This window comes from Varanus komodoensis, unplaced genomic scaffold, assembly GCF_004798865.1.
Source record: "Varanus komodoensis strain SLA01 unplaced genomic scaffold, ASM479886v1 scaffold4, whole genome shotgun sequence".
NCBI classification, from domain to species: Eukaryota; Metazoa; Chordata; class Lepidosauria; order Squamata; family Varanidae; genus Varanus; species Varanus komodoensis.
In genome coordinates this window covers 14,892,973-14,913,750 of record NW_025335941.1, presented here as the reverse complement: position 1 = coordinate 14,913,750, position 20,778 = coordinate 14,892,973, and the positions used below count along the sequence as shown (strand labels likewise).

General features: G+C 40.2%; 1 protein-coding gene across 1 annotated transcript in view; it reads left to right on the top strand.

Moving 5' to 3' along the window:
- The first annotated feature begins 2,335 nt into the window (after positions 1-2,335).
- The window catches only part of LOC123029413 (trifunctional purine biosynthetic protein adenosine-3-like), a 28,033-nt gene continuing 9,590 nt past the window's right edge, over positions 2,336-20,778 (top strand). The window contains exons 1-13 of the mRNA XM_044442393.1: positions 2,336-2,480; positions 3,776-3,871; positions 4,889-5,063; positions 7,180-7,291; positions 8,715-8,783; positions 10,333-10,458; positions 11,540-11,627; positions 13,173-13,258; positions 14,413-14,581; positions 14,967-15,198; positions 16,385-16,476; positions 19,152-19,261; positions 20,383-20,581. Of these exons, the coding sequence (XP_044298328.1) occupies positions 2,336-2,480; positions 3,776-3,871; positions 4,889-5,063; positions 7,180-7,291; positions 8,715-8,783; positions 10,333-10,458; positions 11,540-11,627; positions 13,173-13,258; positions 14,413-14,581; positions 14,967-15,198; positions 16,385-16,476; positions 19,152-19,261; positions 20,383-20,581 (1,699 nt within the window). The remainder of the gene's footprint in view (positions 2,481-3,775; positions 3,872-4,888; positions 5,064-7,179; positions 7,292-8,714; positions 8,784-10,332; positions 10,459-11,539; positions 11,628-13,172; positions 13,259-14,412; positions 14,582-14,966; positions 15,199-16,384; positions 16,477-19,151; positions 19,262-20,382; positions 20,582-20,778) is intronic.

Below are 20,778 nucleotides of genomic sequence, written 5' to 3'. Positions count from 1 at the left end.
CGCACGTCTTCCCTGCACGAAAGCAACTGCAATCGCGGCCATCTCCCCCCCACCCCCCGAGTGGAGAGATGGCTGCGATCGCAGTTGCTTTCGTGCAGGGAAGACGTGTGCGATCACGGGCGCGCTGCTGCAGGAAAGACGGGTGCAGCACAACCGCAGGGGAGATGGCTGTGATCTCGGTCGCCACCCAATGTGGAGTCGTGACCCAAGTCAAAATTTTAATGAAATTTGTGTTCGTGGCCCAATTTGTTCATGAACCAAGGTGTTTGTGAGCCGAGGTACCACTGTATCTGACCTTCCCCTTCTTTTTCTGCGTTCAACTTCTCTTGCTTAATTATCTCCCCATTGAGTCTTGCCTTCTCACCGGAGGTGCCTGATGTACTCCAGTCTCCGTTTTGTCATTTTTGCTTTTAAGGAAAGTTCTGGCTTGAGTTTCCCTTGGATTCCTTTAATCTTCTGAAAGAAGTTGCTTGTTTTTCCTCTTGTGTTGTTCTCTTCTATTTCTTTGCATGGGCCATTGAAGTAGTTCTTTGCATTCCCACAGGATAGTCACTGAAATGTTGCATTCAGGATTCTGACTCTTATTTTGTCACATTTTGCTTTTCTCCTGACCTTTGCAACTGTGAGTGTTCTTCAGTCATCCATCTGGACTTTTTATTTCTTTCTATTATAGGAATGGCCTTATTTCATTTCTCAGGAATGTTATGTAATTCGTATTTTGGTGCCGTGCCTCTGTTAGTGATATTTTTTCCAGCTCTACTCTGATTTTTGATATTAAGAGTTCATTGTCAGTACTGGTTTTGGCAGTGAGAATATAGCCTTTTATCTTTTATCTCCAATCACATAATGTATTTGCTATGTATAGTGGCCATCTGGTAATGTCCATGTATATAGTTATCTGTGTGCCTGAAGAATGTATTTGTGATAAAAGGATTGTTGGCTTCTCCAAATTATATAAGTCATTCTCCTGCTTAATTTCTTACCCCTAGGCCAAATTGTTCCACAACATTGCATTCCACTGGTTTCCTACTTTTGCATTTCAGTAACCTTGTTTAGGTGTGATATCTTGAATGTCTGCACAAAAACTTCTATTTCTTCTTCTTCAGCATCCCTTGTTAGAGTATAGACTTGATAGGCTTTCCACTAATTCCGATGGACATGATTCAAACACTCACTATAGCCCCTCACTGCCTGTGCTTCATGTTGTCTCAGTATTAGTCACTCCATTTCTAATTTCTAGAGTAAAACACTTTGTGTTTGTCTGACTGAAAATATCCCATTCCAGTCTACTTTAGTTCACTCACACCAAGTACTCTGATGTTTATATGTGCTATTTCTTGTTTGCCTTGATTCGTGCTTTTTATGTTCCATGTTCTAATTGTATGTGTTTTGCAGCATCAGATTTTTCTTTTGCCTCTGTGCATTTCAGCCACTACACTTCCTTTCAGCTTTAATCTATTTCAGTCATTAGTGGCAGCGCTGTTCATACTTGTCCTTTTCTCTTCCCTAGTAGCTGGTCTGGGAGTCTCATCTTCTGACACTCTTGTTTCGTTTTGGATTGTTTCATCATAGGGTTCCAAGGTAAGAAAAATTACAGAAGTGGTATACCATTGCTTTCTTCTGAGTGGTCCTAACCAGAGTTCGCCAGGGTGTCACTGCTGTTCTGTGAAAAATCCTCTGCCCGTATCACCTTTGTCCCCATCACCATTAGAGATATTCATTCTCTTCTGCTGATGTGAGTGTTACCCCTGAAGAAGGTGGATGCATCTTGGTCTGTTGCCTCAGCTCTGACCATTCTTCCTTGGGTGATCCTACTAGGAGACCAGACCATTGAGGCTCTGGTGGAATTCTTCTTGGCTTCTCTGACACTTTCAGCCCTTCTCACCATGTATGGGTATAAACTTCAAGGAAAAATCATTGATTGGTGGTAGAGCACATGCTTTTCTCTGTCTCTAGCATCTCCCGGTAGGACAGGGAAAGTCCGCTCTCTCAAATCCTGGAAAGCAGATGCAAATCGCTCAAGATCATGTTAAACTAGATAGATCAATAGTCTCAGTATAAGACAGTATCAGTATAAGACAGCCTTCACATCTTGCAGACATAACTGATTCAAACTTTCTCTGAAGACATTTTTTCTAAGAATATTTCCAAGATTTTCCTTTTTCTGTGCCTCCTGACCTCAGAAAAGGGAAGCCATTTTGCATAATTTTCTCGGCCATTTTTCCTTTTTTATGGTGGCAGCCATAATTGCATTTACTTCCCAATTAAAAAAAATATTCAGGATTGAGACACTGGTCTTGGAAATGACAATGCAAATCTTGTTTTCCACATGTAGATGGCTGATCGAGTGCTTGTGATTGGTAGCGGAGGCAGAGAACACGCTCTTGCCTGGAAATTGGCACAGTCTCCCCATGTAAAGCAGGTACTGGTTGCTCCAGGAAATGCTGGAACAGCTAATCATGGGAAAATTTCCAATTCAGGTAAAAAGATCATCACCTTATAGTGGACCACCCTCTTCTTGCCATGGTAGATCTTCTAGCTCCTTAAAATGATACACAGAGGACCAAGGATGGTGCTGATGGGGATCCTCAATCATCAAGTGGAGGGACTTTCACAAATTGATCACTTCCATCATAAAAGATCCTTTCCTCTCATGGAGGTCAGATCTTGGCTCCAAACCAGTGCTTGAAAGCAAAAGCTATGTTTAAAATGCATTAATATGTTTGAATGAACAGTATTGGAAGCATTTGTTCCATGCCTCCTCCCAAAAGTGGTATACAATATACGGCACAAAGATAAGTGCTTTGTGAGGGGAACACATTTGATTCACTACCATAGAAAGAAAGTTTTTATGCAGGAGAACAATAAACACGATTACACTGTTTGTACAGGTCTGCATTTTAAACTGAATAAAACAGAATGTAGGTGAAAAAAATGCAAACAGTTCCTGCAGATTAAAGATGACTGACTTATAGTTTATGGGCTACATGTCAGCTAGTAAGGAATATTTTGCCTTGCCTACAGAAGCTCTGCCAAATTTCAGCAGGCCATAATCTGAAAAAGTTTAGGGTTTTTTTAAAAAAATGTTGGAATATTTTTCCCCAGTTTCAATTAGACACGGTAAAAGGGCAGGATACAAAAATTTTAAATAATTAAATAGTGCAGAAAAGAAAATGACTCCCCTGAGTTTGCATGTTAGTAAAACCTTTTTATTTTCCCATTATTTTAAGATTTGATTTTTATTTTAGTTGGGCTTTTATCATGGATATTATGCTGTTCCTTTGTTGTTGGACTATCCTGAGACTTTTATGTATAGGATGGGGTACAAATTTTAAATTGAATAAATAAATAGTATGACATCTCTTTTGTACAGTAATTGTTTTTTAAGCAATAATCATGTCTAAATGGATGTGGGCTAAAATGGAGAAGTCCTTTCTGCTTAGGTAGTGATGATTTTACTATAGGAAGTCTTCTTGAATAACATGGGATGGCCCATGAGGTTGGCAGCTGGGAAAGGGAGATTGCCCCATATCAGACAGAGGTCTGTCCAAATAGGATTGATTCCTCAGCGCCCTCCCCCCCCACCACCCAGTTCCACCTTGTTGCAGGTGGACTGACACCCAGGGGATGCTTTTCTTGTGAAGTTCAATTCATTGCATTCTTTCTTTGTTTCAGAGCTATCTATTTGACTGGATCTTTACATTTCTGTAATTAGCTTATTATTTTTCTACATCAGGACCCACTTGTCAATTATTTATCTTTATTTTCATTTCAGCTGTTTTAATTAGCAACCATACAATCCTTGCCCAGTTCTGCAAGGATCATAACATTGGATTTGTGATTGCTGGACCAGAAGCTCAGCTTGCAGCTGGTAAGGTTGGAACAACTCACAAAGCCAAAAGCTTGATTCTAGACTGAAAATTAAAACCCCAGTCTTGCATAACACAGGTGTTGTATTACACTGAGCAAGAAGCCCAGTATTTAGGACACAGTATGGCTGAACAGGGAGCAGAAGAGAACTGAACTGAGCTGGCTGAGTTGTAGTAATTGGCACCAATTTCTGGTCTGCTGTTCTGGACAGATCAGCACTTGCTGATAGTCCTGCCGGGCCCCAGACATAAGTCTACAGCAGCCTTTCCTAATGTGGGACATTCCAGATGAGTTGGACCACAACTCCCATCATTCTAACCCATTGCTGTGAAAAAGAGCTTGCTGTTGTGATGGGAGTTGTAGTCCAACACATCTGGATACCCTGGGTTAGGAGAGGCTAGTCCATGACATCTAGGAACGTGTCATAAAAATTGTTTTGCTTGAGCAAAGTAAAGACCTATGTAGTTCAAGAGTGTCCAGTTAGATGCTTCTAAAAACTTGCAATAGAAACAGTCATTCTGTTTGTCCCAAGAATCTTGTAATCACTCTGAATTCCATTCTTGGGTAACATGGTTAGTAACCACTAAGAGCCCAGTGGTTCATGATTTTTTTTCAGTTCTGTTTTTAAAGGCACCTGAACTGTCTTTGACAAGTCAATTACAAATCCAGAAAAAATGTTTTTAAGGTGTATCATCAAGAAAGGTATCAGTCCTTGTTTTTAAAGTAAAAAGCCCCCTACAACAACTTGAACTTCCCTTCATAATGATTATCTTCACAGGATAATTTTGATGGCTTTTTCTAGTTCTTTGATGCCTTTTGGAGATGGATGTGGAGGAAAAGTTATATGAAGTTAAAGGCTTAATCTTATGTATAGTTAGAAAGAAAAACGTCTTAATATTCCCATGTTGTCTGAGAAATGCTGGGAATTATAGGACTTTTTTCTATCTAAACATGCATAGGATTGCACCCTAAACTACATAGGAAGTTTTGTCCGAGCTTATCAGTATTTTACTGTTAGGAATTGTTGATGACTTGGGAGCAGCTGGAGTGAGATGTTTTGGCCCTACAGCCAAGGCAGTGCAACTGGGAACAAACAGAATTTTTGCTAATGTCTTCCTTGATCAACATGCAATTCCCACGGCAAGATGGAAGGCATTTTCAAATCTTCACGAAGTTTCAACCTTTATTAACAGGTAAATGTTATTTTCCCTGCTAGCATATTAGTAGATATCAGCTCTTTAAATTTGACTATCATACTGGGTTTTTCATATCGGCAAATGTACAAGTTGGCAGGAATCCCAGAAGTATTTTTAAGGTTTTGGGGGTCAAGACTCCAGGTACTCAGGATGTGATAAATACATGCTTCAGCCACAGTTTTACATCTGCTTTCATGGGCAAATAATAGAGTGATAAGCAGTTACATCCAGTATTGTAGAGATGAATTGATCACAGTCACAGTATGGTTAACCTTTGCTTGCTTGCTTGCTTTTAAAAGAGAACTAGTAACTGATGAAATTAAAATTATACAGCAATTATGCTATACTGTTTTGGAATTCAGTAGTATTTATGCCTGAGTAAATATGTATGGAATTGGGCAGTTAGATTTACAGGCCTACTGTAAATAGGTCCAATATTGAATAAGATATATCTGAAGGGATTTTCAACTGTACTGAGAAGATACAGCAGTTTAATATTAGACATATAGAAGAATTAGAACTAGAAGATCAGCCTCTCCACTCTTGACATTAATTTAGTCTCCCTCTGGGTTCAAACAACAAAATATACCACATTCAAGGGTTCATTGTGGCTTGATGTTGCAGTGTGACTTGTCATTGAAAAGCAAATTCCTGTGGGAACATGGATTATCATGCTGACTGAAGCCAGCCATACATGCCTTGGTGAACAACCCATAATTCCCAACTCAACAGCAAGCCATGGATTTTCTTCATGGCTTATTTGTAGTTAACAAGCCATGGCTTGTTAGCATAGTTAGGTTCAGGCAACACAGTAAAACATGTTCCAGCATCAACCTATAATCTATTCATACATAGTCCTTGGGTGTGTGCTATTATACTGTCTGAATCTAGTCATTAGCTTTCCCTGTGTCATCTCTCTCCACAGATCAACTTTGCGCCAAAAAAATATGGCAAGCTGGGGTCTGCAATTGGTTTCTGAGTCCAAGGGTGCTTCCAGACAATGCTTTTATTGCACAATTGCCCTGCCTGGAGTGGCCACTTATGAATGACCAAAAAATGTAAATGCTAATGTAAAATTTGTTATAATTTAAATAGAAATACAGTACATCTCACTGTACTCTGAAATACTGTACTGGGTGACCTGTATGCTCACCTGCTCAGTCTAATGTTCAGATATAACTGATGGACAGTATTTCTTATGGTTTCTTATCATTAAACTGGAACTGGACTGAATCGCCCTTCAAATAGAAAACGGCTTCAATAGAGAACCATTCCCTGGCAGTCTGTTTAATAAAGAACTATCCTCTGTAAAAGATGACACAGAGCAGCCCTATCTCATTCACAGAATTTTACCAGAGTGCCAGCTAATATCTTCCACATGTAAATTTTCCGTTTTCGTACCTCCTCTTCTGTCTTTTTTGTTACCTAAAAAAACTGTTATGGGGGAAAATGAATAGTTGCAAAATGTACTTTGATTAGTAGTGCTAGGAGCATTCTGTCTTGAAGCAGTTCAGCTCCTAGCCCTGAAGAGGGCGCTGCTCCTTACCCTCTCCTTTCTTGTGTGTACTTGTATTACCATTTGACATCAATTACAACAGCATTCTGGTTTTGCCTGATCTGTAGTCAGTATTGGGGCAGGGCAGCTGTGGCTCTATCCCCCTTTGCATCTGCTTCTGGAATGGTATACATGCAGAATATAAAGGAAACCTTTAGATTATTTCCAGGTCTTGTATGTATGTATGTACTTATGTGCCAAAATGGCCATGAGTGTGAAGTGGTGTGAAAATAACTTGAACATTGCTCAGGAAAACAGTGGAAAAGGTGTTAAAAATAGTACATGAGTAGTGGGAAGAAATGGAAATAGTGTAGACATTTGTTCTTTAAAGACTGAGAGATCAATGGTGCTTTTCTTTAAACACACTACTGCCTATGGCCTCTCCTCCATTTCCTTCTAACAAGTGAATTCACACCAGAACTGTCATGATTCTGTGGAGGGTATTACTATTTGTCTATGCCAAATGTAGCATTCCAGAATTGGTTTGAATGAAAGAGAAATGTTGACAATGTAGTATAAATCTGGTTTTCCTCTAATATGCTATATCTTAATTTAAAGTGCAGACTTTCCCGCATTAGTGGTAAAGCCTAGTGGCTTTGGTTCTAGAAAAGAGGTAATTCTTACATCCAACAAAGAAGAAGCCTGCCAGGCAGCACAAGAAATTCTGCAGGTGACTTGGTGTTAAACTGTCATGTGCTTTATTCTGATTTGTCAGCTTTATGTAACGGTAAATGCTTAAATGCAAGAGAGTTGAGTCCCAGTATTTCAAACTGAACCATGACTAAAATCCATTATGGAGCATTAGTTTTGTGGTGTATGTGCCATGTTTTCTCTATGTTCATCATAACAAACTGAAATTCATAGCTGGAGTTCAGCTAAAATTATTCTTGATTTTGATTTGAGGTATTCTGGTTTTAGTATCTTGGGGGTTCTTTGGGGCAAACGGGTAAGATACAAATATTTTAATAAGGGAAAGTAAAATAGACAAACTGTTAGAAGTGAGAACTGTAGGTTGCACTCTCAAAGATCAGAGACCAACCTACTTGCCAACTAGGTGAATTTGTATAAGCCAAATATCTGACTAACTGTATCAGTCAATACAGTTAGGGTGCAATCTAGGGTCCAACACCCTTGATGCACAAGAGCTTCTGAAGTCAGAGGCTAATACGCATCCAATGCATGCAGGGAGGAATGGTGGAGGTCTTTGCCACTGTTGCCACACCTCACCCTGTGCATTTATTCTAGATGACCTTTTTGGCAGATTAGATTTAGCACTGGGGAGGAGAAAGGAAGGAAGCTGAGATCAGCACCTTACACTGATTCTTGTCAGTGCACCAGCTTCTTTTGCTCTCTTCCCCCAGTCTGCCATTTTTTTCTGCAAGGTGGCAGAATGGATGCTCAGTTTCAGAATCCCAGCTCCAAAACAGACAACACTGGGAAGCCATAGGAATGGATTACGCCCTTAGCCATCTGTACATTCAGTTGCTCATAGTTCTCCTGGACTATGACTCTTGAAAATGCAAGGAGTAACATTTCACATTGAAATATCTCCCTGTGAAACACTCTGCCTGTACACAGGTAGCTTCTCAAGGAGAAGGGTTCTATGGGGAGGATATTTATTGATTAATGACCAAGGATATATCTGTCTATCTATGAAGATTCAAACATGTAATCTCTGGTTGGTATTCTGAGGTGATGCAGCCTGCCTAGGAGGTCTGCATATAATTTTCCTTCTGGCTGTGTAAATCATTATCTCAGTCAAACTGTTGAGGTAGTTTTTCTCACATACATATCTCCACAATGCTGCCACACAGTCTGCTTTTATTCCCAAATGCTTGCTCAGTTTCATAGGATCGAGACCACATCCATGCATTCTGACATACACTGTCTGCTCGTATAATTTATCTTGCAAAACATACCTGATTTTTATTTTATTTGACCAGTGTAGCGTCAGAGTGCAATGTGGGCAGCATGTGAAGAACAAACAGTGACTATTTGGATAGGAAATGGTCTAAAAATGGATTTTCATTTTAAAAAAAGGAAAGATGTAAAGAAAGAAGAGCTCACCAGAGGATGTCATATTTATAATGCAGGACCGCATTTTTGGAGACCACCAAGAGATGGTTATCATAGAAGAACTTCTTGAAGGGGAAGAGTTTTCTGTACGTTTCCTAGTAAATAACATAGACATATTTGCTTGGATTGTTCTTATATGTGTGAAAATCTTAATCTGATTTCTTAACAGAAGCAACATAAACACAATTTTCATAGCCCCTAGCACAATGCTGGGCATATCCTTATTATTAAGTATTTCTCATAACAGACGTTCATAATAGTTTCCAGTGAGGGGTAGTATAATGTGTTGGAATGGGAATTCAGTCTCAAGAACTTTCGTTCTGCCATGAGGTTTGCTGGGTGATCCTATCTTCCTCTTAGCCTGACCAACCTAAAAAGATATGTTTATTTTAAAATAGTAATATAGAAGTGGTACAAATAATAAATAATAATAGGGCCCTGAGATGGCTAAATATTAGGAAGAACTGGCTAAATGACAGGGGGACCAAAAAACCTGCAGACAAGCTAGACTGCTGCTTATATAAGGGAGTGCTTTATAAGAGATACTGAACTGATGCCTCCTGCATAATCGAAACTATCAGCATTTAAGAGACCAAAGTGCATTGTTTTTAGCATCAAGTCGATCTTGATGCATAGTCATTGGAATGTCCATCAAAGGATGTTTGGGTTCTGTTTACAACTCTTTTCAGAGTTGAAGAGGGGGCTGGATGATTGGAGGGTGGGGGAGCAGCTTCCAGAGAAGGGCTCATTCTCTGGAAGGACATGCGCTCATTCTGCATGAATTTCATTTGCTTCATTGTCAAACAGCTGGCCTGAACTACTGTGTAGCAGCTGTCTCCAAACTGGAGGCCTTCATCTGTATTGTACATCTTCCCAGCCATCATGGAGATTATAATCTGACCCAGGCATCTGGGGTTACCGAGGTGGGCAAAGCTACTATAGGAAGTCCTCCTCCTCTTGCCCTGCCCCACCCCCAGCAGCTCCACAAACAGGGAAGTAGACCTGGCGAGGGTGTGTGGAAGGAAGAGGTTCAGAAGCGTGGCTGAGTTCACACCATCATGCTAAAGCATAGTGGAATATTCTCCCTGCAGTGCAGGCTGGCTGGGTTTGTCTAACTACCGTCACTGGCACAGCTTGTGGCATTGTCTAAATCCAGGTGGCACGTTTGTCTAAATCCAGGTGGCAAGGCACCGATGTTCAAGTAAGAGCTGCTTGAGGGTTGCTGCCCACCCAAACAAGCCATGCCACCTGGTCTCTGACAACAGGACTTGTCTGCAAATGTAACTAAGGAATCCTTTCTGGCATGAAACCAGCATATGCAGTAGGGGGAAATAAGCACTTGTGGTTTGTTTCCATCAATGTTTTCAGCTCATTGCAAGGGTAGAGGACGACAGAATAGTTTGCTAAATTTTACAAGGCCTGCAAAACAATGGCCCTCACAGCAGGTGAATGGTCACCTCCCTGATGTCAAAAGTTCCTGCTCACTTCTGCAGATCAAGCCACTGTTAAAGTCACAGCTGCAAGGTCTGGTTGAACAGCTGGCAACCTGATGCACGTTGCTAATGGAAAAGAACACACAACACAGTGGTTTTTGTTCTTCACACGTGCTCTTTGTTTTCTTTCATTTTTTCACAGATCTTGTGCTTTGTGGATGGAGTCACTTTTGCTGTTATGCCACCAGTCCAGGTACAGCGGCAACTCCTAGATGGAGGCCAGTGTACAGGCACTGTCAGAATGGGAGCTTATGGTCCTGTACCTCAGGTATAAAAAGATTCTTCACAATCTATTTAGGATTTCATGTGATAAAGCTGAGATGGCGAAATACCATATGTAATGGAAGTCATATAATCTGTTTTCTGAATCATTTCTTTGATGCTTTTTTCTAGCCCTTCTAGGAAAACCACAATACCTATTGGCTTATTTTTAATACAGGAATATGACGTTGTCAAGATTCTAGCAGGTTGTGTTGTATTGCACCAGCAGAAACTGGTTCTGTATGTTAAATATAACCTGATAACACCTGCTTTCTTTGTTTTTCTGTTAAAAACAATCAAGTTTCTATTCCCTAAGATTGCAAAGGTAATCTGCAATCTTAAATTGTGTGGACAATAATATTTGTTTGGTATTAATATGGATATACTGCTTGGCTTCTAAAAAACCATTGAACTGCGCACAAGGATTTAAAATAAGAATAGTAAATATGATTTATGCAAAATTCAGAAAGATGCAGATGTTTACTTCTTTTTCTCAGAATACCAATAGTCTTGTGAATCGGTTCAGGCTTAGCCCTTGCACGCCTGTTTCCCAGCAGAACTGGGTTGCAGGAGCTACATTGCTAGAGTGGACCAAGGCCTCTCTGTTCCAGCATGTTGTTCCTGCAGTAGCCAAACGAAGGAATTACGGGAAGCTCACACGTAGGACATTGCCCTCCTGCTCAATAAGCAGTTGCAAGTAGTAGCACGTGGACATCATTGCCTGCCTGAGAGCAGAATCAGATTATTGCTGGATTATTGTGGTAGCTGCAGTGCTGCGTTGACCAATTATCAACCATTAGTAAAAGAGCAATGCAATGTGAACTGTAAAGGATGATTTACGTTCAGTTTTTGAATCCCACAGTGGAATGATCCACAAGTACTATTCTGCTAAATAATATATTGCCTATATGGACCATGCATGATATAAATGCTTCGTTTTAAATTGCTAACTATTCTAGGGGAATGCTACTCTAACAAGTATTAGATTCATTCTCTTCAGTCAATTTTATAATACAGTATTATATGTGCATTGGAGAGAAACCTAGCATAGAGAGTTCTTAAAACCTCCATTTCCTACCACTTTATAGCTTTCTGAAGTTCTTCTAAGAAAAATTAAAAGCACACTCCTTCAACACATTCTTGACAGCATAAAGCAAGAAGGCATGTCATACGTAGGTAAGAGGTGACACTCATTCATGGTATTAGGAAAGAGAATTGTTCTGTAGATTATCCTCACATGTGATACTACTTTGTGCTATGTTTTTGAATTGCTTTATGAATTAGATGTTGAATATATATGGCTGTTGTTGTCTTCTCAGTGCAGTAAGTTCTTATGAGTCCCATTTTGTCAGTTTCTAGAGGGTATTTTGATTAATGGAAAATGTGAGCTTTTTCCACTGACACAAGAACAGAAGAATAGCCATGCTGGATCAGAGTAAAGGTCCATCTAGTCCAGCATGTTGTACACATGGGGGCAAGGCAGCTGGCCAGAGGATCGCTCAAGCAGCATGGGTGCAAGCCCTTCGCCTGTCTAGGCTCCTCAGTGATTGGTGTATGCAGGCAGGCCACCTCTGTTGCCACTGTTAACCTCTTCCTTCATGACACTGTCCAATCCCCTTTTAAAACCATCCAGATTGGTGGTCATAACCACTTCCTATGGCAGCTAATTCCAGAGTTTAACTCTACATTGTATGAAGAAGTGCTTCCTTTTATCTGTCCTGTACCTCCCACCAATCAGCTTCATGGGGTGACCCCAGGTTCAAGTGTTATGGCAGAGGGGGAAAAAGTCTCCTTCTCAACTTTCTCTACACCAAGCATTATGTAAAATATCTCTGTCATATCTCCCCTTACTCACCACCTGTCTTAGCTGACAGTCCCCGTTGTCATAGTTGCTCCTTGTAGGAGAGCTGCTCCAGCCACTTGATCTTTTTTGTTGCCCTTTTCTGTACTTCTTCCAACTCAACAATGTCCTTTTCAGGTAAGGCAACTTGAACAGAATACAATATTCCCCAAGTGCAGTTGCACCAAAGATTTGTGTAAGGGGAGTACGATGTTGGCAGTTCTATTTTCCATTCCATTCCTAAAGATGCCTAGCATGAAGTTTGCCTTTTTCACAGCAACCGTGCACTCTGCTGACATTTCCATTGAGCTGCCTACCACTACCCAAGATCCCTTTCTTGCTCAGTCACTGCTAGCTCAGATTCCATCGGATTTGTTGAACTTGTAGATTTGTTGCACTTTACTTCAGCTTATACCTTAGTCTTGTTCTATGCTGTGGTATACTTCCAAGGCAATCCAAAGTATGTTTGCCCAAGAGTATGGCCTGCTGAGTTAAATTCGACTTCCTGTGAAGCCACTCTGCAGACCTAATGTAGTTTATGGGGCCTGTGAAGGAATGATTCTAACATGTACCTGATGTGGGTCAGTCCCACCAGGTGTGGCTTTGTTGTTGTGCCATCCCTCTGGGAGTATGTTGGTGATGTGGAAGCCAGTAGGAGGTGCTTTGCTTGCTACCAGGTTAAGTTTCCAAGTGTAACTTGTAATAAAAAGGAATCTATAACTCTGAGGGTGTGGAAGCCTGAATAAGTGAATAAATAGTCCACTGCTGGCACCTACAGGCTAAAAGGAAAGAGAATGCAAGAACATATGCACGAGAGGTATGCACAGATATAATTAACCTCTATCATTCTCTTAATTTTTCTTTTACTTTTCTCTGTCCAGGTGTGCTGCAAATAGAATTGATGCTTACCAAAGATGGGTTGAAAGTCTTAAGCTTTGACTGCCATTTTGGTGACCCTCAGTGCCAGGTGAAGCAGAAAACCACTAAACCAACAAATCTTTGTAATTTTTGCAGTGGTAGCACAACGGTAGTGTTTATAGTGTTGTACTTGGCAGTGTGAATTAAGTAAGAGGAAGCAAATATAACACAGTTACAGACTTTCCTGCCATGTTTAAAAGAACCCTTTTTAAACCCCTTAAAAACCCATTTTTAAAAAACCCATTTAAAATTCCACTCGAAAACTGAAGTATTACTGTCAATGTAGCTACTCCCATGAAGTGGGTGGCTTGTGCCCTGGCGTGTTCCTGGGGAAAAGTGCGAAAGTGAGGGCACTTTGGAACCGAAGGATCTGGCCTTGACCAGGGGAATTAATGATGCACCACTTGTTTTTCATGAGCCAAGATCACTTATGCTTTGGATGCATTTGACATCTTGCCTTTTGACAGCTGTTAGAAATAACCAAGAAAACAATAAACTTACCTACTGTTTCTGCGGGCAAAACCCGGGGTGGATACCTGCTGGACTTCCCACCTGAGCTTCCCCATTTGCACACATGTGTGCAACTCTGCAAGTGCAATTTTATATATACACACACATATGTACATATGCATTTTGAAAATTTGCAAACATTAACAGACACCAAAATAATTTTTAAAAGCTTGCCAAATATAGGAAAAACTCTCATGCTGGAGCACCTTAAAGGGACTGCCCATAGCTGTCAAAATGGAGATAAATGAAAGCAGGTTTGACAGCTGGCATTTGCAATATGAAAAAAAAAAGTTTAAAGCTTTAAACAAAGTTTTGGTACGTCCAGCATTGTTCATTGTACGTCCAACATAGTTCACAATTACATTGGGACTGGAAAGAAGCCAGCTAGGTGCTCTACCTGCTGCTTGACCACATTTAAGGGAATTAAGAAAACTTTAGTAAGAGTGCAGCGCTGTGCTCATTTCAGCATCCCTCCAAGCATGTTGTCTGGGACATGCTGGAAATTACAGACTCTTTTCTGCCTAAATATGCATAGGTTTGTTCCTTAAATGTTCCGCTGTGGCTTGTGGTCACTAGAAAACTTCATTTCAGAGATTTTTGGAAACAAAAATAATATTTTGGATTTAAAAATACAGTAGTTATTACAAAAGTAATTTAAATATGCACATTTACCTGCTGTGTTCATTTTTACAGGTAGTTCTTCAACTTGTAAAAAATGATCTTTATGAAGTAATCCAAGCCACTATTGATGGCAGGCTCAGCGATTTCACTGTGGCTTGGTTAGATAACTGTAATGCTGTGTCAGTTGTCATGGTAAGCAAAGAGTATGAAGGATGCTCTAAGGAGTGCAATGAGATCACAGGTAATTCTTCTTTTCTGACTATTTCTATTGCAAGCCATAACAATAACTCATGAGATTTTTGCTTTATGTTACTTGTTATACTTCACCAAAGAAAATTACTCCAGTAATCCTCTAGTACTTTAAATTATTTATTGGGACTGCATTCTCATTTACCTATGAGTAAGCACCACTGAAATGAATGGGAATTACTTCTGAATAAAATGTACCCAATTGCACTATTCTTATTTCTTGTTAAGCATTTCAACAGAGACATTCTGGAAAAATGTAAAGGTATTTTTTTCTCTCTCTCCCAGTGAAAATTGGGGAAAATTCTCCCATAAAGTGCTAGCACTGACAATACAATTGCCCACACTGATGCAGCCAATGTTGTTTGTCCTTTTTGTAGGGCTCCTTCATGCAAAAGAGCTAGGCCTGGAGGTCTTTCACGGAGCTACCATAAGGAAGGATGACAAGGTGCTGGTTCATGGAAGCAGGGTTGTTACTGTAACTGCAGTCAAGCAGGACCTCCCATCCGCACTTGAAGATGTCTACAAAGGAGTAGCAGTCATTTACTTTCCAGGTGCTACGTATGGAAAAGATGTTGGTCATCAGGCTATGAAGTTCTTCAGACAAGCTGTGTATGTAAACAGAAGCATAATATGAACAAAACCAGTATTTATGAACTTGCCCAGGATTTTCTGAAAATTACCACGTTAAGCAAGAAGTACTGCTGTTGCCATCAGAATGTTACCCTGCTTTTCCACATACACGCGTCTAAATTACATATTAGCGTGATGCTTTTATTAGGCAACCAAAAACTGCAAAAATGTGCCGGTTTAGGAGACCTTCAGATCTCATTATCAGGCATCTTATACAGTGTGCAGCATTCAACATTATGTCCAACTTGATTAATATAAAGACTGCCCAGGTGCCCTCTCTGTTCCACTGACAAAATGGGCCCATATGCACATCAGAGTAACAACAGGAGGAGGAGAGTTGCCTCAAAATGGGGTAGTCAACATTTCCCCCTTTCTTGTTCTCAGCAATCCTAAGGGCAGCTCTAGATCCATCCTTGTAATCATCATACAGGCTGCAAAACCTAGTTTGGATGTCTGCAGACCCCCTGTCCCCGCCTTTTCAGCTTGGAACTCTGAAAATACAAACAGGTGACTTTAGTCAGGGCTTTTTCTCCCTATTCCTCCCACCCCTGGCCATGTCTGTTTTTTGTAATATCTTGCCTGATCAGGAGATTTTGAAATCTTAAAAGCTTGCACGCTTTTTGTGATCATTTGGTTGACTTCATGCATATATTACAGGAATATTAATACATAAATTTGATTTTTTCATATTCAACCTTTTTAAAATTCAAAATACAGATTTTGATTTTTTTTCTTATGATCAGTACTGCTGCTTTTTCATTGAAAAATACTTTTTAATACCAATTCATTTCAAAATATAGTATAACTATCTGTATAAACAATCCATTTCAATAAAGCCAACATTGTAACAACTTGCATTTATTGCAAAATAGGCAATAGCAATAATTAAAACACAATATTCATTATATTAAAATACATGAATAATGTCAGCAGGAACCTGTCCTCAAAAGTGCAACGTACAAGAAATAGCAGTTGGATTTCTTTCCGCCTGCATCACAGAAGGCCCATGTGCCCAGCTCTCTCATTCTGGGGCAGTTCTAAAAAGTTCCAAGAACAACGCTGAAGTGATGGGGATGGGGTGTTACTTGTTCTCTGTCCCTATTCTTTGGATGTTCCTGCTACGTTTACAGCAATGATGTGTGTGTGTTTATGTGTGTTATTTTAGAAGCCCATATGAAGACAAAATTGGAGTTTCCTTAGCCTGTAGTGTCTTGGCTCACTCATCCAAGCTATCAGTTGCAAGTGGCTCCAAAGCAGGTGAGGGCAAAATTAATTAATTCATTGCCAACAGATTTTGGACAAACTTCTTTTTTCAGATTTCTCTAAAATGAATCCAACCATGCATATGTTTAGCAGCTACCTAATGTGAACCTTTCTTCAGTATCATTTCTTGTTCATATGACAATTATCATGCACAAAAGAAGCAGGAGGATTGTTAATGATTACTACTGTGTCGTGCAACATTCATTTGATGGGCAGAACAATCCTAAGACCACTAGGCAGTGTCTAGAGGCCAGTCAGCTTTTTTGTGCTTCTAAAAACGCAATTGGTAGCTGACATGAAAAGAACCATGCTGGTTGCTTCCCCAAGGCCATAAGAACAACCCTGAAGGAGAGGTTTAAGAGATGGAGGCGGGAGGAGACTCGAACTTCCAAGAGACAACACATCCTAGCTGAACCTCACACTTAGCCAAAATGGGCCATCTAAGTCCTTTCCAGAGTGAGAGGAACCAGAAGCAATCTTATGTCTGCATCTTTCTGCCCTGCATACAATGTCCATCCTATGCGTTTGGAGGGCTATGGGCATCCCTATGTATTGAAATCTTTTAGGACCTTTTAGGTAAATGCACATTACCTGGAAGTGATGCCACCCAACTTAAGGTCACTTGCTTCTTAGTTTCCCTTTACTTTCACACAAAGCTGCAAATCCCCTATTCTGAGATGATTTTGACCATGACATATCCATTTTTTACCTGCAAATAACATTTTGCTTCTAGCTTCAAAAAAAATGCTTTTTTGCCCATTGTCGTTAGCTGGTATCTCATCCAGACCTGCTCTTTGCAATGAACTCCTGGCATGGACAAGTACTAACTCCACAATGAAAAGGTCTTAGCTTATGGATGCCTCTTGCTAACAATCTTTACATTATTCATTCTGTGTCACAAAGCCAGCCCTGGCTGGCCAGTTTTAACCTAAGAAAGATTATGGTTAGAATCCTCATGTTGTGCTCTGCTGGGAAGAGAAAAAGACTGGGGAAGAATGGCATAGGCCTCCATAGCAGGAAGTCAGCAGAGGTGATGCTTCTTCCGCTGAAATATCAACAGACCTCTCTAGTTTCACATACTGTGATTGCTGAATAGAATATGCAGACAGACGCCTGGTTATGCATTTGTATTGCATATTTGGGTGGATCTGAAACCTGTTCCAGTTTTCACCTTCTGTTTGCAACAACAGTAACACCTGCTGTTTTCCACTGGTGCAGGGTAAAAGTAGAATCTAAAAGAGAAACAGGAACTTTCAAGTGTTGTTGGTGCTGTTTAGCACTTGCACTGCTATACAGAAACTCAAATATTTAAAAAGTAAGTAGTTCAATTTATTACAGTGACTAGCATTGAATTTCACAAGCTTCTCTAATTTTTTAGTTTACAGATCTGTAATAAAAGCAATGGGACTTGTGGGATAATTGTCCCTAAATAATCTCCTATTAGAAAATACATGTGTTCCTGAAACTGTTTTTAGCTAAGGGTTTTTAGGATTCTCTGCTTGAATCTATACTCTGGTTGACATAGAGTGATGCTTATTAAGTGCCATCTGTTTAGAGATCCAGATGGATCATCTTGGCAACAATTTCTGCCATCAGTAGCACCACAGGATTCACCCCCAACAATTACAGATATTGGTTCAGGTTATCTGCATTCATGGTGCAATTCACAAAACTGCACCTCAGTGACAGTTCAAAGGCATAATGTGGAGAATAGTTTGAACATCAGACATGGTCATTATGTGAAACTGAAGGGTCAGCTCAAACCCATATATTCACCACTAAGTATCTGCAACATCGAGCTGTGAATTATATGTATGAAAAGGCCAACATAGATCAGGCATGCAGACAAATGTAATTATTGACCACATGCTCATGATCCGATCAAGCTTCATAAGCCATGGTGGCTTGTTTAAACCACAACCTGTTGTAGGGCCATGGACTGTTGAAAGTTAGTCATCCTGCCTGGGTGTGGCAAACACAAGTTGCATCCTGGTGAGAAATTGGGGAAATGGTGGTTAGCATGCATCACTGATTAAAGCAAGTCACCTTGGTTTGATTTCCTGAATCTCCCTCACAAACACAGTAATTTTCAAAGGAGGCATTTAACAAATGGACCATGATCCCAGAGGTAAAATAAGCCACTGTGGCTCATTTTCTGTATGAGCACCGCCTGCAAGCTGCCTGAGTAACCAAAGTGAGCAAGATTACAAACCACTTTGAAACCCTAGAAAATATATAAATTTCATATTTATTAATTGAAATGATTAATTGAAATCATTATATGATTTTGGCTTGACTTGGCTTGTCAACATTTAGGAACCCCACTTATAATAATAATAAACCCTTGAACAAGCCACTGTGACTTATTTTTCCTCCATGATCATGAGAACCAACCAATAGCATTCCAGGTTATTAGAGAGACCATGTTATTTCCTATCAAATGATACGTAAACATGTGTAAATCAAATGCATAAGAATTTGGAAGAGTGACATTTCATTCATGCGAGGATAACTGCTATTGCCCTCTTTGTGTATATTCGCCCTTTCCAACATTTCACCCACCCTTGACTGAGCTATAAGTATGAGGATTTGCAAAGGAAGGCAGTGATATCAGTCTTCAGTGGAAATGCCATTGTCCACAGTGTCTTTGACTTGGATGTCTCTTGCAGGCACCTGTGACCATCAGGGGGGTATTCCTGCCTCCTTTGATTTGAGAGCATCTGGTTACAGGGATCCCATTCTAGTAATGCAAACTAAAGGCATTGGGACAAAACTGAAGGTAAACAGAAGACTTCTTAATACTATGTTAGTGTTTCATTTACACAGTGATGCAGTGAGATACTTACAGATCTGTACCAAGATGAATGACCTTTTCATATCTCACTTTGTTTTCAGATTATAACATATCCTGCTTTTTAGACAAGGCTGACACAACTTGAGACCCAGCAAGCTGAACACAGCTCATCCACTTTATATGGTGTCAGGACAAAAGGAGCAAGTGCTCTGCCATAATATGGTTGCTAAAAGCCTGACACTGTAAGAACAGCTTTAGACTTAAGCTGGGATTCCTGATCTGGTCAGGAGTCCATGTTACAAGTCTTGCTTCCCACGGTTACACCTTAGAAATGCTAATAGGCCTGTCCTTTGGGGGCACACCTTAGGCATGCTAATGTTTGCCTTTCCTCTTTTTGTTTTGTGTTCAACCCGATTGTTTTACCCTAATGTGGCTCTATCAGGCTATGTACATGATCCCCCATGTATGTAACTGATAGATTATAAAAGCATCTTGTACAGATGCCATTTTTGTAGTCCATTCAGGGGCTACCTACATGCTGCATGTATTTCCTGTATGACTGCATAAATTGTAAATGGTGGCGGCTGTTGTTGTTGTTGTTCGCCCCCAGTGGACTCTCTGTGGGAGTCCATTTTTTCACTCTTGTCAATGGCAATGTAGTATTGATCTCAATAAACTATTTTTCTTTCCCACTCTTTTTCCTTCCCTTGCCTTCCTAGCAATTTTTCAGACATCAGTTGTTCATCTAAAAAGAACTGGGTTTGGAATAAGACAATAACTTGAAATTTCACTTAGTGTTGTGCAGGCAGACATCCACTCACATAACAGAACTTTCCCTTCCTTTCCTATCCTGTACAGTTTTATGTGCCTCCTCATATGTGCTCTAAAGGGCCCACCAGAGAAGATTTTGAACAGTGGGTGTGGCTACATAATAGACCAGGAATGATCTTTTCCCCATTCTACTGTAGGGCATCTTCTGTTGGCAGAAAAAAAAAAAAAACAATTCCCAATGAAGTTCTGGCTCCATCAAGGCTCCAAAATAGACTGTTATACAAAAGCAATACATATGTATTAAAATTCTAGACTAACTTATTTGTTTATTGCAGATTGCCCAGCTGTGCAGTAAGCATGATATGATTGGTCAGGACCTGGTCGCCATGTGTGTCAATGACCTCTTGTTTCAGGGAGCCAAGCCCCTCTTCTTCCTCGACCATTTTGTATGTGGAAATCTGGATGCTGGAGTTGCTCAAGCAGTCAGAGATGGGATAGCTGAAGCTTGTGAACTAGCAGGATGTATTTTCCTTGGTATCACAACTTACTTTTTCTGAATTTTTTTGAAACCTCTTCCTTGTAACCTAGCAGCTATAAATTTTATTGATGGTAGGACAACTTACAGTGCTTTAAACTGGCCTCCTACACTTGTGGAAATTAATGACATCAGATAAACAATGGTGGAGGGGATGGAAAAAATGCCTGCTTCATTCCTGGTTTAACATAGTGCA